Genomic DNA, 21,205 nt, shown 5'->3' on the forward strand with positions numbered 1-21,205 from the left:
ATTCCCATAGATGCATTTCTCCGAGATACAAGTAAAATGCATCTACAGACATGCGCACACCACCATGTCAAGGTGTACCCCGCTGAGGTCACTCTAGCATGACTCAAATACTTTTACAAACATCAAATGTCTAGTATTCAAAACTTTTTATTGGGATCTTTGAAAGGTTATTGACGCTCTTGGCACAATATGGTTCTTCTCTGAAACTACAAACCATTACATAATATTGTTCCTCTCTCTCAAACTACAAACCATTACATTTTACATCCTTTGAAACTCTTTACCTTTACTCCTCGTGTATTTGTATGTACACCTTTAATGAAAAATGCATTTTTTTTTTCCAAAAGGTGAACTGCATTTTCCAATCTCCCATTAATCACCCTTACCTGGGTTACTCCCAGTACTGCTACTCTTTCAAAATTGATGTCAGATCATTTGAAAAGCTGTTATTTGGTGTGTGTACACTCTCACCTGCAAGTATATAAAAAAATTATAAATAAATAAAATTACATCTCACCTTGTCACTTAACTCTGGTAACTAGTGTTACCGAAGGGACGGTTAATGCAATTAATGGATAAATGTCATGTAATAATAAGAAAATATATTACTAAGGCCGAACAACAAGACTCCATATTTTTTGCCACATGTTGCTTTGGCCAGTATGTGTAGGAACTTGTCCTTCAATGAACTTCTCGGCTGAGGGGCCCATTTCATGGACCAATTTGACAGATTCTGATAGTCGATTGAGAAGGTTCAACAACGCAATCACTTCATTTCTTTGCAGCTGCAGCTGCAAGATTAACAAGCGTATTTTCAATGCTGTGTAAAAGAATTTTATATTAGCTATTGAAAGTACCAAGGCAAACATAATTTTTACCATTCAAATTTGATAATTACTGAGTACATTAAATCTCAGCCAAATCAAAATAACCAGCAAACTTTGATCAGGAGATAAATAATTTGGTTGGAAACCATTTCAAAAATATAGTGGATCCTCCCAAATTTGTCTAGAGATATTAGAGATGAAGACCCAGTTCACAACCAAAGGTTAAGGAAGTAATAGAACCCAAAAGGTTTAACTAATGTTCTTCAAAGGTTTTGGAAACTATAGGGAATAATAACACCAAGGCTAAAAATGTTTCTTTTGGTCCTAGAGGCTTTTCTCAAAAGAGAACTCAATTTTCATCATTTTAATTCAGTAAAAAATGTAATAATGAAAAGCTCATAATCATGTCCAAGATTCTCCCAAATGTTGCGGGTGACCGGTAAACACCTGCCAATTTTCCTATATTGAAGCAGAAATATAACTAAGATGTCCTTTTGGTCCATGATCTGGAAAGTCGTAAAAAGTTTCAGAACAAAAACTGGAACTCTCAGGGCAGGGGAGATCAACATTCAAAAACTCAAAATCCCTAAGATGGGAATTGATACTTCAAATTATTTTATAAGTTTGGGTTCCCATATATTATGACTGATTGGATCAAGTGCAGATCATCTGCTCTGAGGTTTTTCAATTCTGTTGAATGGCAGCCCTTCGAAGTATTTCAAAAACTCTCAAGGGTTGAGAGAAGGAGACCCAATAACTCCCTATAAAACTGTTCCGTAATGGCCAAATTTTAGGGTTTTGATTCATTAAACTAATAAAACTTTTGAAACTAAGTTCCATTCTACTTTCTAGGGCCATAGATTGGGTTAGTTCAGATCGGGTTGGGGTCGATCTAGAAGTATCCAACAATACTGAGATTAGGACTGTCTCTGACACGATCGGATCCTTATCTGACCTCAGCATCTTGCTCAAAATCCAATCTCATCCAATGACAATTGGACCAGATCAAAAGTGAACGAATTAACGGAAGATGGTTTTTGAAAGAATTGTGGCCCTAAAGAGATAAGGATTTGATGATAATTTTATAGATATATGTAATATGTTTACACATAATATACTCTTATTTTACAACTATTGTATATATAATACCTGAACCGACCCCAAATCTTTGGGATAAGGCTTCTATGATGGTGATGATTACAATGATAATACCCAGGATTCAAAAGACAGGCTTCGTTACCCAAGCTACAAACCTCTGTCTATATTAAATCACACAACTCATAAAGCTCTGCAACTATCTGAAATCTTTAGAACAACAAATTTAAATTAACTATCAGCACAAACAAAACTTTTTGTAAATTATGTACAAATGCACATGACGCCCACCAACATATACATGGGTAGCGTTCAGAGGCCCTAAAGAGAGCCAAATATTGTTCCAAACATTTTTCAAAATAGGGGTTAGAAGCTTTGGAATGAGCTGATTTTTTGTGAGAATGATCTCTATGGTGAAGAGATCATCCTTACCAAAAACCAGCTCATTCTGAAACTTCTAAGCCTACTTTACAAGTTGAAGAATCGTGGACCATCCGATTTTTGTAAACCACTGTTGATGGGGTTAGAAGTTTAGGAATGGGCTGATTTTTGGTGAGGGTGATCTGCTCATGATAGAGATTATCCTCACAAAAAATCAGCCCATTTTGAAAGTTCTAACCAATACATTTAAAAAATGTTTGACTCTCTTTAGGGTCTCCGAACGCTACCCTATATATATATATATATATATATATATATATATATATATGAAGAATGCTAACGTCCAAGACCTCATGGGGATGTTAGCATTGTTCAACACTTTTTTTCCAATTATACCTCTCCTCGTTTTATCTTTTAGTGAAAAAGACAAGGGTATATTAATCTTTTTACATAATAAATACTTAATTATGTAATTAATACTTGTCTCTTTCATAATAAATGCTAAGGGTATTTAATCTTTAGAATTAAATGTCTTGTTGCAATAAATGATTTGGCAATCAATACAAACAAGCATTTATTGTGTAAAAGACCAACATACCCCTATTTATTTTCACTAAAAGACAAAAAGAATAGGGGTATTATTGAAAAAATAAAGAGTTGGAGAATGCTAACGTCCCCATAAGGTCTTGGATTTTAGCATTCCCCTATATATATATATAATTTCTTATCTATGATTGGATCAAGAAGGTTGGTTCAAAACCAGTCTGAGATACCACCATATTGAATGAATCCTTTTGGGATATCAGATCAGATTTGAAGTCCAATTGTTCTATTGAGAAGCCCTATTACCCCCCCCCCCCCCCCACCCCCACCCAAAATATATATTATATATATTCCAAGCAAGAAAATTTAGGGTTTGATCAATGAACCTACTCAACTCTAGAAACTCTTTCCGTCCCTCCCTTTCATCTACTAATTCCCTATCCATATGTTTTGATCATGGAGAAATTTTAGGATTTGATCTCATACAATAACTCCCTACCTATTTGTTTCGGTCATGGAGAAATTTTAGAAAACCTGAACTCCCTCGAACTTCTCCCTCCCTTCCCTCTTCTTTCAAACAGCCCTTTTGTCCTTCTACTAGATGATATACCATGTAACAAAAACATCAACATGTGTTTCATTGTTAGAAATCGGTATGATATATGAGTCATTGTTTGAAATCGGTATGAAGCGTCATCCTCCCTCCCCACCCCAAAGGTCAGATGACCATGTTTTCCTTTTCTTAGCAATTATGCCAATGTAAGGTATGACGTATCTCCTCCCTCCACCTTAGACAACCATTTTGTCCTTTTTGTAGCTGATATACTATGTAACAAAGACATGGGCACAAGTGTCTATGTTCAACACTGGAATGAAGTGTTAGACCCACCTCCCTCACAAACATAGAACATCAACATGTCCATATAATTTTATTCCTCTGTAGAAGAATAAATTCTTAAAATACTCTAGTTCTTTTCTTTCTTTTTTTCAAATAAATACTTCAGATTGCCCAGATAAAATATTTTAGTTCATATCAAGTACGTCACATAGAAAGAATGTATTTAGATAAGTCAATATACACTAAAAATCATATAACCTCTCTACAAACGATAGATGAAAACCAAAATGGTTGAGTAAATTAAGTGTCTATTGTCCATGGCAAGCTAGGCTTCTCTAACAAATGTATTGACTGTGCTCGTGACTCATGAGTTCATATTGTTATGTTTTTCATATATGGAGGGAAGAGAATAGGGCTGCCAATTAATTGGACTCTGTATCAAGCTAGAGAGATTTGTATCCTTACCCAGAGCTGTCCCAACCAAAAGATTGATGATACTCGGGCTGCAAATTATGCATCATCTAAATTTATGCTAATTCTTATATGGCAGGCAGAGGTCCAGTTAAACCCAAGCACACAATAGAAAAAGAAAAGGAAAAAAAAATGTTTCCCTCACCAAAAAAATATAAATAAAATTTAGGAACTAGTCCTGGGACAAGGAAACTTACAGGCAGATCCAAATTATCTTGGCCGTCAACAGAAAAAAGGATCTTCAATGCAGTGCCAAGACCAAGAACTTGAAGCTTTCCCCAAAGTCGACACTTCTCACACCCAACACAGTCCATTAATGCACTGCGATATGTTGATGGATTTAGTCAAAGAAAACGAAGTCATTGTAAGCATTTTTCTCAAAGTGATTTGCATAAAGGATTTTACTTAGAATTAATACCAGAACTAAAGTTGTATACATCTGTATATTAAACCTTGTACATTTTCTCTTCCCTCATTAGAAAAATAATAATAGTGAGAAAGAAAGATTATCATGAAGAAAAATAAGTTCATGCACGCAGACACACACACAAAGCAAGTTCTTCGCTACTTACTAAAAAAAGATAGGGCTAATTATTTCATGAAAACGAGTTAACTTACAATTGCATATGTGCAGGGGCTTACACCCATAGCTCAGTTGGTTTGACACATTGCAAAACAACTTTGAGGTTGTGGGTTCAAGTCCAGCTTACCCATAAAAATAAAAATAAAAACAATTACATGTTTGCATGGGTGTATAGTTCAGAATGAGCTGATAAGAAAGAAAGGAAAAGTAGGACAGACATTTCTTAAAGGAATATGCATAAAGGAATCCACTTACAATTAATATCAAAACTAAAATTCTATATTTAACAAAGGAGCCACCTCAGTGAAGTGGCAAAGTCTTTGAGTAGTAATACCATAGACCAGGGAATTGGGATCAAAACACTGCTTCACACTTAAGCATATAAAAAAATATATTTAACTTTATATTGAGTATTGTATTAGCTTCTCTGGCTGAGAAAATGATAATAGTGGAAAAAGAGTGGCACAGAGAGAACAACTTGTATTTTGAAAACATACGCACTGCTGCACAGAGAGATTAAAGCAAAAGAACTCACGAACATGAGGTCTTTCTCAACCCACCTCCACAAATGCAAGCACACAAACACGCACCCCCACCCACTCATAGAATAAAAAGAAGAGAGGGAGTTATTGAGTGAATTAGGAGATAACCTGATGTTTTTAAATTGTTTTTGAATCTGCTGCTTCAGCTCAGGCCCACTTTGGCCTTGCCATAACTTTGCTTCATCAAATGGGAGTGGACATGCAACTTGTAATTTGGGATTGTAGAGAATTTGTTTTATCAAGGACTCTGTTTTCAGGTCTTCGGCAGGGTTACCAGTCTCATACTCGGCCTGTTCCAAATAATTTGCCGCCTGAAACAAACATTGATGAGAATGATGCCATCAAGAAAAACATTTGCAGGTCTTCAAAACAAGGGAGCAAACTTGATAGTCACCTTTGTCACAGCTCGAAGAACAAAGAGAAATGTGAAATACAAGTTTCCAACACGATCTGGGTATCTTAGCACACGATCATACATCAATTTAAGATTTTGACCCCACTGAAATTCAAACGCACGAGTATGAAATACTACATTAGTTATCCAAGTTGTACAAACTTTAGAAGGGCTAACTTATGGAGCCAAAGTGGAATTATGCCCCACCTGAGCATCAATTCAGACTGTAAATAGTTGGAACAGCCATAAATTGTACCAGTTCAACTATCTAAACTGTCTTACATAGATATCATTTGACCAGATCAGGGAAATTAATCATGCTTGATCAATATGATTTTCAAGCTATGACAATCTAAGATGAACAAGGGCTCCATGTTGACCACTCCCCCCCGGCACCACAAAAATGAAAAGAACAATTCCCTTATAAAAATAAACAGAGTGCTTAATGGTATGAACTAGAATGATACCAAGTTGGCAGCTTCATCAAGGAGGTAATCAGCAGCTATGTGGATTGAAATGGAGGAGTGAAGTCCAGATATCAACTTGTACAACACTTTTTTCTCTTGACAAAACTCTCCAGATGAATCTGCATGGTAGGCTGAATCTCAACAAAAAGTTCTTTCGCAACAGAAACGAGTCAAACTCAATGGGGTTCTCAAACCTTAATAGCAAAGAAATAGAAACCACTTTCAAAAGTCACAATCATAACAGGAAAAAAAACATATTCATAGTTAAACCAAAACTGGGTTTTGTTGCCTGTGATTTAACAAGTTTTTGACTAAACCAATATTAGCTACTAAAGTGAAGGACCGATATGGAGTTTTCTTGATTCCATATGAGAACAACTGTAAAGTATTTGGTGTGGGAGTAGACTCCCTCTCTCAAATGAGAGATTACTAAAGGAGGTATTGTGGTTTGCTACAGATGCTTTGAGCAGATGAATGTGATCCAATATAAAATAAAATGTAGTATTTAAGTTCTTACTTCAATAGGGGATATTCAATAAGGGGGTATTTTAATGATAAATCTGCATTGCATTATCTATAGTTTGTATTCAATGAAGTATATAGAAATCATAAAAGGTTTGATTATAACACAACTACGGTGGTTGAAAAGTTCTATCAGGTATGGATATTAATGAGATATAACATTTCATTGAAGGATGAGATGCATGTATTGGATACAGGGTTGCCATAACAGAATGAAGATTTGATCAGGGTTGTGAGGACCATCTTTCAATTGAATGACATAAAAAACAACAAAATGAATCCACAATCAAACATTCAGACCTAAAGAAGAAAACTTAAGAATATCCAACACAAAGGAATAACTCACAATTTGGACAATTCTCTGAGTAAATAGCATCCCATATCCTTCTAGCTGATGGGCCAACATATCCAGTGTAACGCTCGGGATTCAGTTGAAGATTTACATATGTCATCTCGGCTGCAAAAGAAAATGGTCTATCAATGTTGTTCACATTGTCAAGATTGAGGCTACAGACACTCATCTAGAACGATGCAGAACCCAAACTTAGAATGACAAATGAAGGGGATGTCATTGACATTGACCCCGAGGAACATGCTTGTGAATCTGACACTGTTCAAAGCACTCTTTGGATGAATCTCAAGGGTGGCCAAAAGGATTGACATATTTACAAATGTAAAAAAAAATAATAATAATAATAAGGAAAAAATCCTACTGACTTTGAAATTTCAGCAAAGGTGATAAGGGCATCCTTCACTGATTAAATTCATAAACACTGCATCTGCCCAGATCCTAACTCCTAATCACCGGCACCTCAAGTTTCCTTAAGGCGGCATAAATTAAGAAGAAACACTACAGCATGGAACAACAGAAATAGTGGGACATACCATTATCAGTTTCATCGTCATTTGTCCATGGATTGTCTATTTCTATCCAGCCTTTGAAAGCTTTGCTATCAAGAGTACGATCAACAGTAGCCTGTGGCTTTCCCTCCTGACATACTAAATCATCGTATGAAAGCCCACGACTGATGGGCTTCCTAAATGGCTCAGGGAACTCATTTTCCGGGCATTCACAGACACTGCAATCCCGCAGACGACACATACCATCATCGGGCCAAAAAGGGCAGTCACACCACAGCTTAACCTAAAATAGAAATCAATCAAACAATCTTCCCATAAATCAGATAGTACATCACAATATCAGTTTAACATGATCAAGAAATTGATGTGGAATTCTAGAATAATAATAAATCTCTAGGTTTGAATTCTAAAAACTTCTTTTATTGTTGAGCAATTCTACCAAAAATAAAATATAACGCTGAACCATAAGATTTTATAATAATGTCCATAAATAGAACAACTTAAGTACAAACCATTTCTTAACAAGTTACATTTCATCTTTGATGAAAAAAAATATAGCAACAGTGATGCTGTCTCCACAATGCATGAACAAATGAATCCAAAGAACAATTAAGAGCCTTTGAACCTCCCAAGAGTGGAGAGAAAGGGAAAAAAAAGAAGCAAGAGTCAGATCACCAACTCGTCCTCAAAATGAAATGAAGTAGCAAAAACAAGTAATCGAATAACACAATAGAAAGACCAAATAACAGTTGATCAAACAAAAGTTGTGCTTCTAGTCAATAGATCATAACATACCTTGAAATATCGGAAGAATGGAGTCCTAGCAAGCTCTTGGAGCAACAGATGCAACACTTCCTCATTAAGACTGTCTACAGTCTTATAATCGCAACAACAATCCTCCACAATGCCAATGTATTGATGTGAATCCTTCACAATTCAAGTTAAAAAAACAAAAATGGTAAGAAGATAGAAGCAATTCACAATTCACTTTCATGTTGATAATAAAGTACATGAATTTAGATTCTTAATTTATTGAATGCTGTCCGCGTTCTAAGAAAGATAAAATATACCCCCCCCCCCCCTTCCCTAAAAAAAAGAAGAAGATTAAAATAACAATATTAAAAAAAAAAATACAAATCTCTTGTCCTGATTAATGAACAATTCAACCCACCCAATGTTCTAAAAATCATCATTCTAATCACCAAATACAGCAAAATGCCTATTTCACCTTCAAAACCTATATAGAGCTATATTTTCTGTCATGACATATGCCTTCAGGTCTTTTTCTATAACTTCGTTCAACGTCATTTTCTAGCTTCCTCTTCATTGTCTTCATTATCTACATCCTCAAAACAGAAAACAAAAGCCAAATATATGTATGCTAAAAAATCATTTAAAAAAAAAAAACTTTTTGGAACAAAAATAGCGATCTAAACAGACCTTTAGATCTTAGAATTTGAACTTGTTTCATGAAACAACGAGTGGACTCCAAATTCAAGAAACGAATTCCAATGTCCTCGCAATTCAGTGTTCTATTCTAGTGATACCTTGAGTTTTTATAATTTATAATACCCGGAAAGTGATTGCGCAAGAAAGTTTCTTTTTCTTCTAAAAATCACCTCCTTGAATCCCAAAATACCCTAAATCTCCCTACCAAATTAACCAACGTAATTCAGATTCAGATAGCTATATTTACAAAAATATTGGAAGGCAAAAAATCTCCTAAAAATTTACAAAAAAATTGAGAGTGATGGGCATTGCTGTTGCAATTCAGAAAATTTAATTAACTCCACTAACAATAATACCAAACAAAAGCCAAAAAAAAAAAACAGAAAATTGGGGAAATGCAAGGAAATACCGCACACTCGCAGGGCTTCTTGTTTTGCATTAAAAGAGAGATTTTTGAAGCGTTTCTGGGCATCGATGCTGTAGCAATGAAGATAGCGAGGAGAGCACCCACAGCCCATCCCCATCTCTTCCTTTCGTTCTCCACTTTCACCATCACCAATCTAAATAACAACAACAACTCCTCTTCCAAAACCGTGGAAATCTAAGAATCTTGTAAAAGAAAAACAATCACCAAATGCACACAAACCCTAAATTGAAAGATGATACTGAAAAGCTTTTCGCATTCATAGTAAAGGCAGGTGTGATCTTCAAATCGAAGAAATTTGATAAAGAGAGATAGAGAGAGAGAGACACTTCTTTCCTTGTCGGAGCTTAAGAAACATATAAATCCATGCAATATCTCCACGTAGCATTTTTGGGGATGTTAATCAGAGTCAAGTTCAATGATTAATGATATGCTCCGCACGTGTCACGCAGTCGCAGAAAGAGTTTAACCGTGTCACACCTACTTGATTGTGGGAACGAACACCTGTGACTCCGTGACGCTGTGGTACAAACGTTTGTAAGGAAAAAAGGTCCCCACTCATATAGCGTTACAAAACTTCGAGATTAACAATGAATCTCGAGGTTCTCGAAGTTTTGTTTTCACGGTGGATGAATCTTAGTAAGGTCTTTTTCCTTACTTATTGAGGCTTGAAAACATTTTACCTACTAACATGATAAGATTTTAAGTCTTACTAAGAGTTGTTTTGCTCAAATAGATTACCTTGATCAAATCATGATATCAGAGATCTCAAGCCCTATTAGGTATATTGCAAATCATTTGTAAATGCAAATAATTTTTTAAAATTAAATTTACTGGTGCTTGGTGCTTGGTTACACAATGCAAGTAATTTGCATGGATCACTTAAATTCTTAAGAAATATTAGCAAATGATTTGTAGTACATAAATATCATAAATCATTTTCAAAATTACAATAAAATTTTTTATTGCAAAATCAACCAATTACCATAAAGATTCGCAAGGGATTTTCCAAAGATTAATTACCAAGCAATGGTAAATCATTAATCGCAAACCATTTGCAATGTATAATATACCAAGAAGGGCCTCAGATTCTAAAAAGAGAATATAAACAATTTCAAGAATCAATTTCTTTTGAGTTTAATCCAAGCTTTTGAAAATGAATGGTTATTGAACTTTTTTTTTTGTTTTGTTTTTGTAAGTGTAAAGATTGCACTGATAAAAAAGAAAAAGAAGAGGAGGTTGAGATAACCCCAATACGAGGGAAAGAAAAGAAATAACCAACAAAAGTAACAACACAACAAAAACTAAATGTTACAAATAATATCCCATCTAACACACAAAATCCTAAAAGCAGATATCCAAAAAATCCTTGTTCAACTTGGACCATAAGTATAAAAGGCCCAAAATCTCCAATATCACGGTTTGGGACATACTTACCTTGTTCTGGAAGATCACGTTGCTTCTCTCTCTCCAAATACCAATAAAAAAATGAAAAATAGTCCAATGATAATTTTTTTTTAGAGAAAAGATATTGAAGGTCCGCCCTTTTAAAAGAGAAGTGAAAAAACGAGATAATACCTAATCCAAATGAAAGTGAGACAAGAAAAACATCCAAATTTAAAATTAAAATTTAACGGTAAAAATAAATTTAAAAAAAAAATTATTTTTCAAAATTGATAGAATTTTATCATCGGAGCATCTAATCATGTTTTTGGATCCCACAACATGGTCGTAAGGACCTTTAGTAAGGCTTGTTGGAAACTCCCTCTTTTTATTTTTTTCTTTTTCCAAGTCATTCATTTTGATATAACGACAATTTTATCGCCACACTACATGATTGGAAAAGAGATAAAAAGGGATTCCATTGTCCACCTTGAATAGGACAAAACCCCCCATTCTACCTTCGTTTTATGGAATGGATTAGAGGTGGATCTAAGTAATTGATTAGAACTAGAATCAATCGATTCTACAAGTAGAGTAGTTGTGAGTATTTGGCTCGAACTATATACAATTACTAACTTCTCGAAAACCCCAATCAAGGCATAACGTTTACTTTTATAATTTACATAAGATTCATATATGTATATACGTGTCCTTTCTTTCCCCTCACAATTGGATGGACACATTGTCCCGCCATGGAAAATAAGATATCAGCCTCATTAACTATCTTTGATTATAGGATGGCCAAGAGAAAATTCTTGATTGTTGATGATATCAACAGCATTGATGTCCAGAATTATTCATTTTAGGTGAAAGCTCTTGAAATTGATGATCGCCATTGGGAAGAATATCTGCGGAACTTTATGACCGTATGTCCGAAATTCAATCAATTGTGTGGCTCATAGCTTCCTGGGTTTAGATCATACTCTCATTATGATGACAACAATACATCAAGTCAACCTTCATTGACCTTATTGTTTCATTCAAGACATTGCTCTTCTTTGTCCTTTTTTTTAGACTGCCTAAGGGAGGGTCTTACATAATTCGAACGATTGGAATTTGAAAGTGCTGAAATGAGCAGGATATAGTCAACAAATAGATTGGGGGGTTTGTTGTACAAATGGGTAGGATAATGTTAAGAGTCGTGATGGGGTGACACAGTATTTATTGTGATTCTCACAATTCTGATGTGGACATGCATACATAATCGTAGATGATTTTTACTCGTATCGCAAGGAAACACATCTATGATTATGTGGACATCCCACCTCAGACTTGTTTTCCTAATGTTAAACTAGGCTTGGGCTTTAGTTGGGTATTGAGTTAGGATAACTAGTGGATTCTCAATGGGTACTACATTCATGAAGTTAAAGTTGGCTTAGGGTAATAGAGTAAAACATGTGGGTCAAGGGAATTTTGGTAGTATGGCATATGAGTAACTCAACGTTAAAGACAGGTGTCTTTCAACCTTCGTCCAAAAGTCCAAGGACCAGATGGGGGTTTTAGCGAAATAAAACCCTAATGTAGAGCAGTTCCACAAAGGAGTACAACCAATGATGGGTTGTGCTTAAAGATCTTATTGGAAAATAGCTTTACGGAAGAGTTGATGTAACGGTGCAAATTTGTTATCAAGGGCGATTTGATTAGGTGATTGTAGGGTGATGAAGATTGGTGATGGTGATATGTGTTATCAAATGATCCGATGGTGCCGACTCTGATACCGATTGTTATGTACCTGTCGACAACAAATTTTATGATCTACCTCAAGATGCATGAGATAAGATTCTAAATAGATTTTATTGATTTAATGAAAATGGAGATACATATCTCAGTACACTTATGTTAACAAAATGTTTTCCTATGATTAATAGTCAAATACAAAAATAGTGTGTGTAGTTTTTCTTCTCTTCGGATTTCACACTTAATATGCTGAGAAGACTACTTTGATGGTGATTTTATTGTGTTTGACATTTTGTAATGTCTTTGTCTGAATTTCTTTTATCTGGACTTCGTATTTGATTAATTGAACATGATTTCTTAACTTCTAGAGAAGGATTTTAAATTTGATCTTCTCTTTAATCGGAATTCGAGTCTCTCTTAAAGAATTTTACTTTGTCTCTAGAGGAGGATTTGAGAGCTTCTTTTTTTTTAGAGGGAAAACTTCCGTCTTTTGAGAGAAAGTGATCAAAGTCCCCTCCAAATGAAGGAGACTTTGGTACTTATAAATTTAAGATAATTTAATCTTCCAGCTATGCTCTGACTTAATGGGTTTTGATTAGTTGGTCTAAAATTTAGTTTGTCTAGTTCCAATTTTAAGGATTCTATGGATTGTTAACCTCAAGGGGTTGGCTCAATGGCAATTTCATATCGATAAGCGATTAATGTCCATAGGTCATGAGATCGATACCTAATATAAGTATTAATTCCTCAGGGGCTACCCGCGAGGGCGCACTCTCACTTACCTGGTGCGTGTGATGTGCAAATGTTGCATGTGCCCCAAGACTAGTCCTTGGACAATACCATGATTTATGGACTAGGTAAATCTCAGGTCCATTCCATTGTCTATAGGGATACCTTGATTATAATTTTATTTTTTTTTAAATTTTTTTAATCTTAAAGGATTCTGTGGATTTTGGTGGACCAAACTCATTATTTAGGTATAAGGCCTAATACTTAATTTATGGATCACTCGATTTTCATTTATATTGTTGGTTTTATCTTCAAAAATCCAAACCATAATAGGTTCGTCCAAATCAATGCCTCGAACTTAGATATGTAAGTCCAATTTTGATTTTTATGGGTTTTTTGATAATTTGGATAGTTGTAGGTCTCTTTAAAAATTTGATGCCTACAGTACCCAATGCGTTTCCGTGAGATCAAATGACAAAGATAAGAAAAGTGATATGATTCAAGGCAGATTAGACGTCCTTGACCAAGTCAAGATGATTAATCTCATGTTTCTTTTTGAAGAGAAAAAAATTTAGAAGACCAAATTCACTATCTTTCCATTCTTCTTAGTAGTTCAATGCATACAACACTCTCCCATGACTTCTTAACTCATTCAAACAACTGAACACCACTCAATCCATGATTCTAACCAACTCAACTAGTAAACACAACTCAACCCACAACTCTTATCAACAATAACTGAAACAAATCCGTACTAGTTACATAACAAAGGATGAAGAATATGGATTTGCAGAAAAAATCCTAGGTTTTTGATCTCTACTTGAACTTGAATGTATCGGGTTTCTAAATTTCAATATGAATCCGAAAGCCCAGATTTCAAATCCATACCCTATTTTTTTTTTTTTGATCGGATACCAGATAATATTCATATAATTGCTGGTTTTACCTCAAAGTTCAAATATCCTCATCTCTCTATCCCTACTAACCCAGTTCATTCTCGAGTGGCAACCCAGGAAATGTGAATCGAAATTAGACATGAGCGTTAGTGAACCCACGAATCAGGTAACATTAGTTTGGTCTGCCCAAGTTGCAAGTCGACACAAACTTGATTCTCGTCAAAGACAAAATGACAATTACACCTACATTACTATTAGAGAAACCCTTTCCTTAGTATGATAGCGAGGGAAAAGGTGTTAGTAAGCCTCATCCACCGTCAAAACTACCTCAAGATGTGTAATCAAGACATTGAAGTTTCTTACAAATCTTGAGGATTTTTTGCGCATCTCGAGTTCCTTTTTTTACTTTTGGTGGATGAGGCTTAGTAGGAACTTTTTTTCCTCACTCTTATAATAAGGCTAGTCGGACTTATTATTATTACACTTGAAAAGGCTGAAAGCTGAAAGGAAAGAAAAGTCTCTCATTTGTCGAAGGACGCAGGGCTTAGATTCTCCGTTGATCACAAATTGGGAAGAAAAATCATTTGCCCCTTCTCCAAGAATAATTCTCTTCGTCTTCTACTTCTTCGATTTCTTATCTATCTGGGTTTTTTCTCCTTCGAAACAAAGATCCAAAATGGCGACTCTCAGCATCTTAGAAGAAACTCTCTCCTCCTCCTCCTCATCATCATCATCATCTTCTTCAATTGCGTTTTCAGATTTCCCTGAAGACGTTCAGCTCTGTATCCTCTCTTTCTTGACACCAACCGAAATCGCCTCCTTTTCCTGCACTTCGAAACGTTTTGGATCTCTCTGTCGAACCGACGGCAAGCTTTGGTTTTCCATGTGCAACAGGAGATTTGGATCCAAAACACAAATCAGAAAATGGGGAAATGGTCAGATCCAATTCAGACTCCTCTACAACACTCTCAATCGATGGGAGAATCTGATTGGTTTTTGGCGTCGAAGCGGGCAGGGAAGTATCGGTATCGTCACACCTCCTTTGGTGTTCTTCGAATGGGGTCCGTCTTTCATTACTGGTTCTAGGGTTTCACCATCGAAATCAGGTGATTATAGTGTTACCAAGACACCATTTTTATGGATGGGTCTGTCTCAATTGGGAGAGCCTATAAATTTTCTTGATCCAGATTGTCGGTTCGAGTCGTCTTGGGATTTTTTCAAGGCAGCTGAGTTGGGGGTTTCGGATTCTGAATTGGTTCCTGTGTGTATTAGTTTCATGGGTAAGAATCATGTAATTGTGGAGGAAAACTACAGCTTTGCTTCTCATTCTCCTGAGGGAAGAAAGATTGTGTGTAAGCGGAACCCTAGTTTTACAGACGTGAGAGGAGACGATTCGGGAGAGGTGGAGGATGTAATTGGATTGCATAGTACGTCTCCGGGGAGTCTTCCAGATCGATTGATGTCGGAAATTTATCAGTATTTTGCGAATAGGACCAGCCCAGGTGGAGATAGGGCTTCTAGGAGGCTGAGGAGGAGAGAGAGGGAACGACAAGGAAGGTGGAAATGGGGACCAGAACATTTCGTGAAGATCGTCGACTGTGCTCCCACACCCTCACGTCCCTTGCAGGGACTCTGGAAGGTGATTGGTTTAGTTTCTGTGATTGATTTATATTTATTTATATATATACATCGTTTGCTAATTTTATTAGAATATATTTCAAATTTGTTGTTAATGATCAATACCAAGAAAGAAACTCTAGGATTGTTCACATTTTTGTGATTGCTTATGGATAAATCAATTTAACAAATCATCTTTGTAAAACGAATCTTTGGGGAAGATAGTAGAGATTCATCATAACTGGATAATGGGTTTAATTAAGTTTGATAGACTTGGATTAAAATGCCATCATTTATCTATGATCAACTGGAAAAGTCTGTCTGGTTGGGAGAACCACAAACGTTTTTTTTTTTAAATAAGTACCACAAACATTTCTTTGCCTCTGGGTGCTAGTTTTTTACATTTGATTAAGTTGATGAGAATGAGGACCATGCACAAGTTCTTTCAAATGTGAGCTTAAGAGAAAATTCTCTAAGGCTAGAATTTTGATCCTCTTATCATCAATTTCAGCGAAATAGGCAACCTGACTGTAAATGAGCAACCCCCATCAGTTGTCTTCCATCGTCTCTCGTCATGCTTCCCTAAGTGATCTTTTCAGGTTCAATACTTTGACAAGTTAGGGTCTTTGTAACTGTTCTCTTGAGTAGTGCAAGTGTTCTTCCGTGCACATTCTCGAGCGGTGACATTGTTGTTGCCAATCTGCTTTTCTGCAAAAATAGATTCATGGCAAAAACTCATGATGTCATAATGTCACACCCAGGTACTCCAAAATGGGTGACATTTTGTTTCGTATACTTTCATGCGAAGAGCAAATGTCAACCAATGAGTGTTGGGCACAATGGCCAAGGCCTCCCTCCCAAAAGGGAGTGGTCTTGAGTTCAAGCCCCTTCATTGGCCACCCTTAGGGATTTATCCCAGAAATTACCTGGTGGGTGTGGGTGTGGGGATGCACATGCCCGGAGGATTAGTTGGGTGCTCTAAGAGGACCATATACCTCAGTTTTTCAGCAATAAAAGAGTAAATGTCATATCCACATCATGTGAGCCCTGTATGTATATTTCTATCAAAGCTGATAACCTTGTTCAGCCTTAGACATTATACTGAGTTTTTTATTTTATTTATCATTATCATATATATATATAGGTCCCGTTCAACAACAAACATTTTGGCAAAACATTTTTCAAAACATGGGTTAGAGGTTTTGGAATGGGCTGATTTTTGGTGAGGATGATCTCTACGGTGAGGAGATCATCCTCACCAAAAATCAGCCCATTCCAAAACTTCTAGCCCCATGTTTACAAGTTGAAAAATCGTGGACCGTCCACTTTTTGTATACCATTTTTGATGGGGTTAGAAGTTTTGGAATGGGCTGATTTTTGGTGATGATGATCTCCTCATCGTAGAGATCATCCTCACCAAAAATCAGCCCATTCCAAAACCTCTAACCCATGTTTTGAAAAATGTTTTGCCAAAATGTTTGTTGCTGAACATTTCCCTATCTATATATATATATGTATTTTTTTTTTTTTTTGTGGGGGGGGGGGGGGGGGGGGGGAGGGGGCAGGTTCATAAAATCAACATAATCATCATATGGAATGGGAAAAAAAGGACATTAAAAAGCCAATGCTAGGAGTAACACTAAGCCTTGAGGCGAAGCGTTTCACTTTCAAATTCTTGAGGCTTAAGCCTCAAAGTGTAAGCTCTATGCACATGCATTTTTTAGGTAGACAATCATCATCTTCAAAGCCTTATCCCAAAGTTTTGGGATCGGCCAAACGAATCTTGTTTCTCCATTCCACTTTGTAAAGAATATAACTGGGGGAAATCTCAAAAAAGAAAGAAAAATGACGGCAACTTACAATTTCATGTTTTAAAGTTGAAAATCCAGATACAAGTTATAAACTCATCAAAATCAAATTAAAATTTTATTGTATCCGTAGCGAAGAAGTAGATTTAACATAGAGAAAAAAACAAAACAGGCATGAGGAAGAAAAGAAAAGTATTAGAAGAAAAAGAAGAGACAAATTGCTAGAGTTGCAAAGTAACTTGGCTTTATAGATATAATAACTAAAAGAAAAGATGTGTTAAATTTTTATGGACTTTTATGTAAATTAAATGTGATAACATTGGCAACTTTATAACTGTAAGAACTATCATGTAAGGACAGTAAAAAAAAGAAGAGAAAATACATTTCCCTATAAAGTCCATACCTTAATTAAAAGGTGCAAAAATGCATGTGCTTCCCCAGAATCAAGGCCTTTTTGATAGCGTTGCCTTGAGGTGAGTCTCAGGGCGTAAGCTCCAAAGCCCCCTGAAAACATTGATCTTATCCATCAAACGATAGCAATAGTGATTGACTTTTATCATAGAGAAGGCTGTTTGATCCAAAATAGCAATCATTTTTGTCAAGTCGCGACCTTAACATTGTCAATGGTAGCTACTAAATGCACCTACTCTACAATTTCTTTGTGCTCCTGCTGGCGTTCAACTCTTGCCCTTCTTGACTGTAACAGCCATCACCGCTAAAATTCAATTGTATCACTTGTCAATTTTGAGCCGTTTAATTTTGGAATTAATATCAATCATTGAAATTCCATACTCCAATCACGAGTTCGCTTGACTTCCTCTGCTGCTGGTTATGCATGAAAGCGTGAATTTATCTTTGAACTAGAGTATCAAAACTGTAAAGCTTGATCTTGTTGTGGAAGGGTTGCATAACAAAAAGTGGGTCGACTTGTTTATAAAATGGTGGGCTAAGCTAGAGGCTTGAACCCATTTCTGGAGACCTCTTTTCTAACTCAATCCATAAGTCCAACCAATTAGGTGGCATTCTAGAAACACCCCCAGGCCCAAAGCTAGAGGCTTGGATAGAAACGTCCTTTTTTTCCCGATAAGTAGATAGAAACATCCTTTTCAATGCCTCATTTATGCAAAGCAAATTATTGTGGTGGCTCTGTATAAGTGTACAGATGATGTTTTGTTACTGTTATCTTTCTATATATGTACACTGCAACTCTGCTTGTATACATGGATTTCCACATTGATTATCTAAAGGATGGATATCTCTGGTCCCTCTGCGTGAACATGGGTGACTCCAGTTTTCGACCTAGTTTTTATGTTAACAGAAGAGTGGCCTATTTTTTATAGTGGCCGCTGACTTGTCAGTCGGGAGTGTTTTGATCCAGATGCTATTTCTTAGATGGACCATATCCTAGAGAAGTCACTCTGATACCATGATCCAATTTTTTGGTGTATTGTTTCCATCTGAGTTTTTTTTAATACAATTAAGATTGCTTAATTGTATTGATTTTTTAGGTTATGGTCCATCCCAGTAGTATCCCGTGCCTTGATTGAGGAGTTGGTGGCAACAGATATGCTATTTTATACTCTACCATGAACTTTATCATGCCGACGTAGTTATGTATTTCTTGTTTTACCAATTCCGTTTATTTTGAATAAATATTTTCCCATGATATGAGTGAGATGAGGAGGTAGGGAAGTGCAGGTAGGTAAACAGAAACACTTGATGATGTCTCCGATGCTCTCTAAGTCTCTCTTGCTTCCACCTCAGGGTATCTGTGATGACATGAGGTTGGATTTTTATCTCGTTGCATATGATGACATTGGGGGCATCGTTTGCCGAAGAGTTGGGGATGCATCTGAACCTTTTTCCGGTTACTCCCCAGTTTTTTGGACCTCAAACACCACGTTTATCGAGTCCCCATTCTCTTGTGAAGAGGAATATTTGCACGACAGTCGCATACATCTCCGGCCACTTTCTGCTCCAAATCATATTCATGGGCATCCTCCTATTATAGGGAATGAAGAAGTTTTGCGCATTCTCAACATCAATTCTAGTTATGATCTGGTAATCCCAGACCTCACGGGATCTTCCAACCCTCGACATGTGGAGGGAAGGATTTGGCAGTATAAGGATGGGACCTTTGGGTTTGGGTTTCTCCGGAACAATTTCATCGTAGACTTGAAGCACATTGCTTTAAATGGTTGTCTTGTTGATACAGTGGAAAACAGTTGTAATTGATACGTCGAGCTAGGCATTGTACAAAACGTCATTTGGTAGGTAAATTTATGTCATTTGATACATTATGATGTTGCATATTACGTCTCAATAAGTTTACTTTTTCAATGTTAATGTTCATTTATTATTAGTAAGTTGCAGCAGGACCATGTACGTAAGACATTTAATCCAGGTTGCCACGATAATCGGTCGTGGGTTGTAATGATGCAATTATGCACCTGTTTAACAAAAATGGAACCATTTAACAGTAACTGAAATTTTGTTATAACTTCAAAAATGAGAGTACCTTTCACTTATAAAAAATAATGGAAACAGAAATTTCAGACAAGATTACTCCCATGTCCTATAGTGTACTCTCATCCCTTAACAGTAACTGAACCATTAAGGCATTTCAGTTAGAGTGCTGATTTCCAATCCCAATCTGACAGAATAACTAAAAAACTCACTGATGCGGCAATGTGCAAAAACCGTAGATTTTTTCCCTGGGGATACTCAAGTTTATGGGGATGTGCAGTTGTGTATCCTGAGGGAAAAATTTACGGTTCTTGAACATGCCACATCGTTGAGATTTTGAGTTATTCTGTCAGAGTTGAGTTGGAAAATCATTACACTTTCAATTAAACTGTGTGAGAGACATCGGGATTCCTAAAGAGTGCTGATTTTCTAATTCAATCTAACAGAATAACTCAACAACGTGGCATGTGCAAGATTCGTAGATTCTTTCCCTTGGGATATACAACTACACATGTTTACGGAGAGGTGCAGTTGTGTATCCTGAGGGAAAGAACTCATAACTAAGGCTACCTCTGGTACTAGAACTCATAGCTCATATTAGTTAAGTAAGTAAAACAAGTAACTCAACTCAGGCTTGTTCTACCACTATAATAGGAACCAATGCTTGCCATGGTCAGTACTTCCTTCAGATACGGATGAAACACTGCATATGGGCTTTAGCACTCAATTATAGAATGAATCTACGGTTCTTGCACATGCTACATTGTTGAGTTATTCTGTCGGAGTTGAGTTAGAAAATCATTGCACATTCCTAAATGAAAGGATTTGCCTTGTAACATTTTCTAGAAAAAATTACTTATGGGTTGGGACTCATGGAAAAAACATATGATCCTTACCGTGTAGACATAAAATCCAACTGTTGAGATTTATTGTCAAAATAAGTATCATGTTTACACTGTTGAGATCATCTGTTTTCTCAGGAGTTTCCAGGGCCGAACCCATTACTTATTGCACCAACGGACTTCTTTCTTAATCTCCGTTTACTTTTGGCTTGTAGTTTGATGGTATGGTTGGTAAACTTTTTTCTTTCTTAATGCCCCTCACTTCAACAATAAAGAACAAAAAATTCTCCATTCTCACCCTTTTGACACACAAGGAAAATTACTTAATGG

At 36.2% G+C, this 21,205-nt stretch overlaps 2 protein-coding genes across 3 annotated transcripts; one reads left to right on the plus strand and one right to left on the minus strand.

Moving 5' to 3' along the window:
* Window positions 1-127: 127 nt before the first annotated feature.
* LOC147407012 (endoplasmic reticulum oxidoreductin-1-like) lies at window positions 128-9,900 on the minus strand. 2 transcript variants are annotated; one of them, XM_086435388.1, is made up of 10 exons: window positions 9,383-9,897; window positions 8,320-8,451; window positions 7,549-7,807; window positions 7,010-7,120; window positions 6,142-6,260; window positions 5,675-5,779; window positions 5,389-5,591; window positions 4,353-4,476; window positions 610-791; window positions 128-471 (listed from the first exon to the last, which is right to left on the minus strand). In XM_086435388.1, coding segments are annotated over exons 1-10 (1,380 nt in total). In that variant the 5' UTR covers window positions 9,527-9,897; the 3' UTR covers window positions 128-470. The 2 variants fall into 2 exon arrangements, 1 of the variants encoding a protein (XP_086291514.1); XR_015176677.1 differs by lacking the exons at window positions 128-471; window positions 610-791 and adding an exon at window positions 4,774-4,860 and having other exon boundaries at window positions 4,442-4,476; window positions 9,383-9,900.
* Window positions 9,901-14,611: 4,711 nt separating this feature from the next.
* LOC147407013 (F-box family protein) lies at window positions 14,612-19,907 on the plus strand. Its single transcript, XM_086435389.1, has 2 exons — window positions 14,612-15,781; window positions 19,332-19,907. Exons 1-2 carry the CDS (start codon window positions 14,819-14,821, stop codon window positions 19,800-19,802), a joined length of 1,434 nt encoding a protein of 477 aa, XP_086291515.1. The 5' UTR covers window positions 14,612-14,818; the 3' UTR covers window positions 19,803-19,907.
* Window positions 19,908-21,205: the final 1,298 nt, after the last annotated feature.

This window comes from Akebia trifoliata, chromosome 3 (assembly GCF_017979445.1).
Source record: "Akebia trifoliata isolate Shusen 1 chromosome 3, ASM1797944v1, whole genome shotgun sequence".
Lineage (NCBI taxonomy): Eukaryota > Viridiplantae > Streptophyta > Magnoliopsida > Ranunculales > Lardizabalaceae > Akebia > Akebia trifoliata.